At 34.8% G+C, this 10,177-nt stretch overlaps 2 protein-coding genes across 2 annotated transcripts; both read right to left on the bottom strand.

Annotated features, from left to right (window-relative positions):
- Positions 1 to 1,425: 1,425 nt before the first annotated feature.
- LOC132272594 (F-box protein CPR1-like) lies at positions 1,426 to 2,115 on the bottom strand. Its single transcript, XM_059773713.1, has one exon. The coding sequence runs from the start codon at positions 2,113 to 2,115 to the stop codon at positions 1,426 to 1,428; it is 690 nt and encodes a 229-aa protein (XP_059629696.1).
- A 938-nt stretch (positions 2,116 to 3,053) lies between these two features.
- Positions 3,054 to 4,205, bottom strand: LOC132272589 (F-box protein CPR1-like). The gene has a single exon (XM_059773709.1). The coding sequence runs from the start codon at positions 4,203 to 4,205 to the stop codon at positions 3,054 to 3,056; it is 1,152 nt and encodes a 383-aa protein (XP_059629692.1).
- Positions 4,206 to 10,177: the final 5,972 nt, after the last annotated feature.

The raw sequence follows: 10,177 nt of genomic DNA, 5'->3' as shown, positions 1-10,177 counted from the left end.
ATGCAGAGGAACATGTTCTCTGTTAAGAATGTTATGCAGCAAGCTATTACTATTCATACCGATGGACATAAATTTAGCTTATATAAAGACCCTTGGTGTGGTAGTGAGACTTTAATTCTAATGTTTGGCCACAGGCTTGTCAGAAGTTTACCTTTTCATAGGGACTCGTCTCTTGCTGCTATTAGACAGAATAACAGATGGTACTTTGATTTGTTTGATACCACTGATTTGAAGGTGGTCAGGTCCAATTCACTCTAATACAGATTTTTTTTTTTTTTTTTGTTTTTGTGGAATGATGTTAGTTTCAGTTTTAAAAGAGATTTGGAGGTTTGCAGATCCCATAATGCTACTGTGAGTCTGTGACGGGAGGAAACTGTGTTCAAACAGAGGTAGGCCTCAAACCAATTTTACCACTTGTATTGTCCTACACGATAAGCATCCTTCGTTTATTAATTTACAGAAGAGAGGGCTACCTCTCCCATCAGTTTGCCATAACTGTTTTCATGATGAAGATACCAGGCATAAACTATTTTTTGGATGCAATTTTGCCTGAGGCATCTAGGATTGGCTTAATAACTCTTTCGATTGGCATATGGATTGTTATAACTTTAATGAATTTCTTATGTGGGCTATTCACAAGGTTTCTTCTTTCCGCCAGTTTTCTATGATTTTCTCCACTACTATATGGGCTGTTTGGCAAGAAATGAATTTGAGGATGTATCGATACTGCTAGATCTTCAGTGGAGGTTGCTAGAGCTGTTGTTTTTGAGCTCATGGATGTATCTGCTCTATCATTGAATTTGTTTGTCATTAGCCGTAGGGTGCTGTCTTTCTTGCTTTGTGGTTGCTTTCATGTGTATTGGAAGTGGTCATTTTCACTTTTTGATTTTATTGTACAGGGAGGGAATGTCCTCTCTTTATCCATTGTACTGATTTGATTGTCTTTCAATGGAATTCAACCTCACTTATGGGGAAAAAATGTTTGCCACAACATCCAGCAACCAGACCTAAAGAAGGTGCTCTTTTTCAACTTAATTCATATAATATTTTTTTACAAGTAACTTAATTAGTTAATTCATATATAACATAATGTGGTTCGCACCCCCAAAACAAAGTTTTTAGAAGATACAATGGCATCAAAAGCAATAATGGATAACAAATACTTTCAATAACATCTAAATCCATCTCAAGATAAACAATAATTGTAACTCCTCAAAGATGAATATGAAACAGTAATTGACAAAAGTAATAGCAATAGCAATGCTGATATAGAGGTCACTTAAATGCTAGGTTGAGCTTTTACATTCACATGTAGCAATAACAGAAATCAATAGCAAATATAAGATGTAAAAGTAAGCAAAATCATGCATCTTGCCTGTTCTTTCCCTTTCTTCTTTTGATTTTGCTCTTCATTTCTTTTTTCTTTTATCCATGCAAAACAGGTGGCTCTTTTTCTCTAATTAAAACTAGGCTCTCAGTAAAAGCATCTGCATAAAATGAGTCCCTATACCATGAATCTGTAGATCCCCGAACATGAAGATGCTTTACTTGTTCCACTTCAGGATCATAAGCTACCAGATACGTGTCTTTTGTCCCAAATAGAACTTCACCTTTCCTAGTAAAGCCGGCTACATTAGTGAATAATCCCCCACTCATATCAATACTAAATAGTTTAGTCCAAGACTCTGGTATGCCATACTCCTTCATCACCCATATGCAACAAGTATTATTGTCATCAGTACGCTTGATATGGATCAGAGCAAGCCATTCTTGAAACTTAGCAACACGAACACCTTGCAGCCAGTTGTGATGAACCAAGCTATCGGGCACCATCATTTCGCCAAATACTTCATCTCCCATGTGGAATGACACGATCAAATTGCCCCTCCTTCTCCAATCATATGCAGGCCAATGCGCCGCCCCATTCAGAAAAGCCTGTGGAGCCCGCAGGTAGATGGTATATTGAAGACCCAAATGGCTGATGTTCCGCCATATGCCTGTGCTCAGACTGAAAATGTCAACCTCCGGAGGAGATTGACAACTAAAGGGTCCTTCGAAATACACAATCCTGATAACCTTGTAGTCATTGGTTAGCGAATCGAAGCCAAATCCCATGCTATGGGTGATGAAGATACCAGGCATAAACTATTTTTTGGATGCAATTTTGCCTGAGGCATCTAGGATTGGCTTAATAACTCTTTCGATTGGCATATGGATTGTTATACCTTTGATGAATTTCTTATGTGGGCTATTCACAAGGTTTCTTCTTTCCGCCAGTTTTCTATGATTTTCTCCACTACTATATGGGCTGTTCGGCAAGAAATGAATTTGAGGATGTATCAAGATACTGCTAGATCTTCAGTGGAGGTTGCTAGAGCTGTTGTTTTTGAGCTCGTGGATGTATCTGCTCTGTCATTGAATTTGTTTGTCATTAGCCGTAGGGTGCTGTCTTTCTTGCTTTGTGGTTGCTTTCATGTGTATTGGAAGTGGTCATTTTCACTTTTTGATTTTATTGTGCAGGGAGGGAATGTCCTCTCTTTATCCATTGTACTGATTTGATTGTCTTTCGATGGAATTCAACCTCACTTATGGGGAAAAAAATGTTTGCCACAACATCCAGCAACCAGACCTAAAGAAGGTGCTCTTTTTCAACTTAATTCATATAATATTTTTTTACTAGTAACTTAATTCATATATAACATAATGTGGTTCGCACCGCCAAAACAAAGTTTTTAGAAGATACAATGGCATCAAAAGCAATAATGGATAACAAATACTTTCAGGATAACATCTAAATCCATCTCAAGATAAGCAATAATTGTAACTCCTCAAAGATGAATATGAAACAGTAATTGACAAAAGTAATAGCAATAGCAATGCTGATATAGAGATCACTTAAATGCTAGGTTGAGCTTTTACATTCACATGTAGCAATAACAGAAATCAATAGCAATTGCAATAGCAAATATAAGATGTAAAAGTAAGTAAAATCATGCATCTTGCCTGTTCTTTCCCTTTCTTCTTTTGATTTTGCTCTTCATTTCTTTTTTCTTTTATCCATGCAAAACAGGTGGCTCTTTTTCTCTAATTAAAACTAGGCTCTCAGTAAAAGCATCTGCATAAAATGAGTCCCTATACCATGAATCTGTAGACCCCCGAACATGAAGATGTTTTACTTGTTCCACTTCAGGATCATAAGCTACCAGATACGCGTCTTTTGTCCCAAATAGAACTTCGCCTTTCCTAGTAAAGCCGGCTACATTAGTGAATAATCCCCCACTCATATCAATACTAAATAGTTTAGTCCAAGACTCTGGTATGCCATACTCCTTCATCACCCATATGCAACAAGTATTATTGTCATCAGTACGCTTGATATGGATCAGAGCAAGCCATTCTTGAAACTTAGCAACACGAACACCTTGCAGCCAGTTGTGATGAACCAAGCTATCGGGCACCATCATTTCGCCAAATACTTCATCTCCCATGTGGAATGACACGATCAAATTGCCCCTCCTTCTCCAATCATATGCAGGCCAATGCGCCGCCCCATTCAGAAAAGCCTGTGGAGCCCGTGGGTAGATGGTATATTGAAGACCCAAATGGCTGATGTTCCGCCATATGCCTGTGCTCAGACTGAAAATGTCAACCTCCGGAGGAGATTGACAACCAAAGGGTCCTTCGAAATACACAATCCTGATAACCTTGTAGTCATTGGTCAGCGAATCGAAGCCGAATCCCATGCTATGCACTAAATCACCGTATGATTCAAAGGTGAGACGTACCGGCGGAAGGGCCACCATCTTCTGAATCGAGGGATTCCATAGATAAATATCGAACATGTAACAAACAGAATCATCGGAAAGACAAACGAGCCCATTGCAGGTACCGATTATCCTCAAATAAGGGTTCTCGTATCTCTCGATTGGAAGCTCAAACTCTGCATACTCACAGAACTTTTCATTTTCGCAACTTAGTAGTGAGTAATTCTCTTCCTTGTCATCATTAGAGCAGCTTCGAACTAGTAGAAGGTTGCTGTTGTTAGCAAGAGATGATCGATTGAGGTGAGTGGTGATGAAACGAGGGCTTGTGACCAAATTGTGCCATGATTTGCAGACACAAGCACAGCAAACGAGGGTTTTGATCGGCAGTCTAGTGAGGACGTCGATCAACAGTTCAAGAGGTAGAGGTATGACATCTGACATTTTCTTCCAATACGTCGCAGATCGATGAACAAATCAAACCCTAACTTTTTTGGGCTACTCCCTGCTTTAGCTCTGCGTTATAGGAAACCCATACGGTCATTTGCTTGGCATGCGCAGTCAGTTGTGATGTCATCACTTCAAATTTTATTTTTTCTTTTTTTTTTTTTTTTTTTGGTGATTACTTTACACCGGTGGTTTGGGATCTGTTAAAAGCACCTTATATGGGACCCAACAGGTCCCACATATAGAAAATTCTTTGAGGGTGGCGGGAATTCCCGCAATGTATTTGGAGACACTCGATTTGAACCGTCCACCTTTGAGGAAGGAAAAGTAGGTTATGATTTTTGGTAATAATCAATTTACGCAACAAAATATGCTTAATTAAAATTTAGTTAAATGCTCATTTGTGACGCCAACCGGATACAATTACTTAAAAGGCTCATTTATTTAATTAATTAATGTGCCAATTCCCGACAATTCCGTTACAAACCAAACATAATTGAGTCAAACACAATCACATGTGCTTAAGTTTCTTCAGTCAAGCTACTTTCATCAAAATGGATTACATAGGATCTACTGAAGTCGTCCAATCGTGAGCATCAATTCTCAATTTCTCTAACATCATCCTACCATAACCAAATCATCAAAGTGACACTTCCATAATGAAATTTAGGTCATTTTACCTTTAAACCCCCAAAATTGCTCTTCGACTAGGTTATATCTGTAACCAAATCAGATTGGAAAAAACTTGCAAAATGCGATATTTTATAGCGTGTAGCATATATAGATGCCGACATAAAGTGCATTATTCTTGTTAATAATGATATTGGATTGTCAAAAGAAGATCATTGGCCCAATATCCCATCCACACTCTAGAATTCAGGATTGGCACTCTATTGACCACTTATTTGCCATCTATTAATTAGTGAACAAGTAGATTTAATGAAGCAGATTCGCGGAATATTGTAGACAAATCAACTTGGAGAACTTTGACTGTATTGAAGGTTTGGTATTTGTCATCAATAATGAGTTATGATTTTCTTCACATAAAACTTGGTGGTCATAATAATTGCTTAACTTGATTTTATTTATTTATTTAGGGTAGAATCCATGTTTTTGTTTGAAATGACAAGTTGCCTATCATTCAAGCAAATTAATTTTTTATTTTAACCATATATTAACGGTAATTTTAATAATGGAGTTTTTAAAAGTTAAAAAAGTTATACAAGACCTATTCATCTCTTCTATATCTAAGGTGTTGTTTGGAAGAGCTTCTCGTGGTCAAAAGCCCTTAATTAAAAAATGCCTTGGTACAAGTGAGTTTGATAAAAGGAATTCAAAATAAAAAAAAGTTGTTTGGAGAAGACTATTTCTTTTTTTTAAGTCATTTGAGAATTAAGAATATTGTTTAATTTTTAATTTACAGTATTACCCTGCTCTTATAGTTACCAGCAATGGCTCAATCAAGGGTCGGTGATTCACGTCACCTGACTCCGATTGTACTGTTGATATTGGATTTTATTTATATGGTGGTTGTTTTAAACTGACTTTGCAGATATAACGTGCAATAATTTTAAAATTTGTAGCGAGTTTGAGACATTGTTCACAACTAATATGGATTGATGTGGCGGCGATGCCGGTAACTTGGGGGCACAAGGAGGACTAGTGGTGGTGGGTGTGAAATTGGTGGCTAGTAAATTGCATTACAGAAGGTTGAGGATGTTGGAATAGGGTTATCGGTGTCATTAGGTCATCCACATCCAATTTGTTTATGTTGTTGTGAAAGCAAAGTAGTTGCTTTTGACACATAACTTGTCGATATATAAGAATAAGAAATAAATAAATAACTTATAAGAATTAAGGATAACATAGGTATTTACTATATTTTACATCCACAATCCCCTAAACGTGCGGAAAGTGAGTTTTAAAATCAACTATTAGTTGTTTGAAGGAGCCGAATTTATGTCAAAGCCCATTTGAAATTTTTACTAAACAATATCAATTTTTATGAAACAGACTTTTTTGAGTTTAAAAGCCCATTTCGAGGAACCTCGAGGTACTTTGTTTCAGAGTTTCGGGTTTGGTTTGATTACGTTTTACGAACGTAAACCCATCAAAGGAACAGTGTTCATATAATTTATATTGTTACCTTACTAATATACATTTACATATATAAATTTAAATAATACAATGAGAGTAAAGATGTCTTTTCAAATTTATCTATGTTAGAAAATGTGACGACCTTGTGGGTAGGTATGCCGCAGGCGGGTGTGAGGCACTCGTAGGCTATCACACTGGACGAGTTACTGGTATACAATCTCATATCATCTGGGTAGGGGAATAGTAAAATACTTATATGTGGTGGTGCTATCTCCAATTGATATAAGGTCTTATGGGGTTAAACAAGCAAAATCGTGTGGGCTTAGGCTCAAAGCGAACAATATCATACTAAGTGATAGAGTGGGTCGTTACACTACAGCTATGTTCCACAGAGATAATTCAAACACAATGAAAAGAATAGTGAAATCAATATATTCAATCACTTGAGTATGATTCAAGTAATAACTTAGTTTGACCTTAGGTTAGTTACGGTGAGTGAGGAATCATTTTATAGCTTTTCTAGACATGCATATAATGTTATTAGAATTGAGTTTTAAGTTTTCATAACTTGCTGGATCATTTAAGGCATCTAGAGAAACTACATGATCATGTTATGTGTGCATCTAGAACCTACTTATATAATATGTATATATAAATATACATATTATTTTGATATCAAGAAATCTAGTTTCTACATAATTATATATATATATATATATATGAAATATTATGATAAATTATAATATATATATTATAATTAAATATTATGATAATATATATATATTATAATTTATCATAATATTTAATTATAATATATATATGATAAATTAATATATATATATATATATATATAATTATAATATATATATTATGATAAATTAATATATATATATATATATATGAAATATTATGATAAATTATAATATATATATATATGAAATATATATATATATATATGAAATATTATGATATATATATTATAATTTATATTATAATTTATCATAATATTTCATATATATATATATATATATATATATATATATATATATATATATCTATGATTATAAAATAATATAATAAACTATATAATAAAGGAACCTGATAATAGGCCGAGTCTATAAATTAATTCTATGTCCTTAAGACAGATTCGCTCTGCTATGGTACTGACGGACTTTGTAACATATGTCTCCCAACGACCTTTCTTTTTTCCATAGTAGCACTGTAAATCAGAGAAATGGGCGAACCGACTCGGTGTAGTACTCTCTCTTACTGAACTTAAGCAACTACAGAACTATACTATATGTATGCAAGGAAAGGAGAAGGAAAGAAGACAGAAGAATTCAAAACCAGAGAGAGGATTTATGAGTTTGTTTGGTACGTTTTGCAAATGACCCCAGTGGGGTATTTATAGCCAACATGGTGCCTTTCGTCAACATACACAACCACTTCCAATGGGTTGCAATGGTTGGTTGGTATCTCTTCGGCAACATACACAACCACTCCCAATAGGTTGCAATGGTTGGTTTGAATAAAACTCACACTTATTCAGATTGTAGGCATCTCATCATTTTAACCAACCGCACCTGTTAAAACGTATCCCTTTCACAATATGCATTGTTACCAACAGTCATGACCCAATGTTGTAACCGAATACATTAAAACACTGTAGACTACTTTGTATGTAACATAATACCACCATATTAGTGTTGACATTCATGTTGCTGCAACTTTTCAAACTACGTTACAGGCAATGTTCATTTATATATTCCAACATATATATGTGTGTGCGTGTGTCATGTTTCTAAAAGCTTTTTTCATATATATATATATATATATATATATATATATATATATAGTTATTGATAACTCAAAATAATAAGTTTTACTATATGAGATAAGCCATATATATGAGCCATATATATGTACTTCATGTTTACAAGTTTTCTAAACTTATTTTAGACTATGGCTTATGCATCAAAAGTTTTTCAACACATGCATATGTACTTACATAGATAAATTTCACAAGTTTATACAACTTATTTGAACTTTACTTATGCATAGATAAACATTTCGTAACTTAAAATTGCTTGAAACCTTTATTTATTTATTTATGAGGAAAATGTTGTTGTTTCGATCGAAGTCTCAATCGATCGACATAAAGTTCAACTTTGATTGACACAGTACATTACTGAGATCCCAAGAGCATGAAAATTTTTACTCGAACTTAAACCTTTTTCAATCGATCAAAGACTAAGTAAGTTTGATCAAAGAAACTCGTATTTGGTTCAATCGAGCATAGGGTATCTCGATCGATCGAAACCGCTACCATTTCGATTGACCTAAATGTTAGTTCTGGGAAAACTTTCCAAAACCTAATTTTCCTACATGGTAAGACCTAATACTTGAAAAACAAGTAATATGCTTGGAGGACAAGTATATGAGCTTTATAAAAAGGCATAGGTTAAACATTAAACGTAGGGGATGGAATTTTATTTGTTATATACCTCTTATTCTTAGGGTTTGCTTAATCTTTATCATATGTTAGAGTGAGTAACTTTAGAATCGATCTCTTGGAGGCACTTCATGTATTTATGTTTTACAGAGAGATTGTAAACTTGAAAGTGGGGTTTTCATTGTCATATATTTTCACTCTTAGGTAGATGAATTTTGTTTATTTTTCAATCTAGAAATCATATAGATATATGTATTGAGTGATTGAATATCAACTAGAAAAGCCAGATTCTACAACTACTAATATCCAAAGGCGAGAAACAAAAGGTTGGGATTGAAACAAACAAGCAGATGTGGTAAATAATTCGGGTCGAAACTCATTTATGACTTCTCATCTAAAGGGAGAATAAGTATGGGATTATTCTTTTCTCCGAGAAGTTAATCTATGCGTTAAACAGTTTTGGTTAAAACAGACACGTGAGTTGCGGTAAATACAATTGAGTAACTTGGAGCATGTTAAAGAAGATTCAAGGTGAGGAAGTTGTGCATGGTGGAATTGATGTGGATCACTGGGATCATGTAACGGTTAGATGGATTGGCTAAAGGATACCTGGAGATCTTCTGAAGTGCTTCTAGTAAGGCGATTGGATGAAACAAGTGGAGTAAGCAATTGCACCGTGAACAAGCATTGGAGGTTTGGTATCTTGCTGAGTCTAGAGGTTAGTTGGTGTTCATTATGTTGAATTAGACCAGTTGTAATATCTTTCTTCATAGTGGATTTTTCTTAGCCTTGAAAAAGGCTCATGAAGTTTTTTGATCCTGAGATAAGGGTTTTTCCTCGAAAATCGGTCGTCTCTTTTGCTCTCTTTACTCTACTTTATTTATGTCATTATTTGCATCTATTATATTTGTGAGTTGGGTATGCATGCTTAATCATTGATTTAATAAGTATTCTAAAGAAACAAGTTGATAAGTAAATTGAGATCACATAAAAGTGCTTTTAAAAGAGGAGTTTAAAACCAAATTAGAATTTGGTTAGTTTATTTTAAAATTATCTATAGATAATCACAAGACCTATTCACCTCCCTTTAGGTTTAAATAGATTGTACGGCCTTGCTGCGTTTAGTACTTGATTGTTGTTACTGTATTGTCTAAGTCAAGTCCTTTTCGATTAATATCGCTCTCCGAGTTAATTGATAAAACACATTTTTAATCTAAATACCTAATTTATTTTCTCTCATTTTCCTCCCACTTTTAGATGGAAGCAAAATGGTGGGGCCAAGAGGGAGTCTCATCCATCACCTTTACCTTTCCTCTAACTCTCCCTCCTACCAAATGATGAACTGGTCCAACTTTCACAGATCGGTCCAACATGTCTGATATGTGCGGAAAACAGTTTCCTATTATGTTTTGGAAGCTTG

The sequence above is a fragment of the Cornus florida genome, unplaced genomic scaffold (assembly GCF_030987335.1).
Source record: "Cornus florida cultivar Cherokee Brave unplaced genomic scaffold, ASM3098733v1 CherokeeBrave_3.0.0_Hap2_Chr01, whole genome shotgun sequence".
Taxonomy (NCBI): Eukaryota; Viridiplantae; Streptophyta; class Magnoliopsida; order Cornales; family Cornaceae; genus Cornus; species Cornus florida.
The sequence above is the reverse complement of the archived record's forward strand: the minus strand, read 5'-3'. Positions and strand labels throughout refer to the sequence as shown.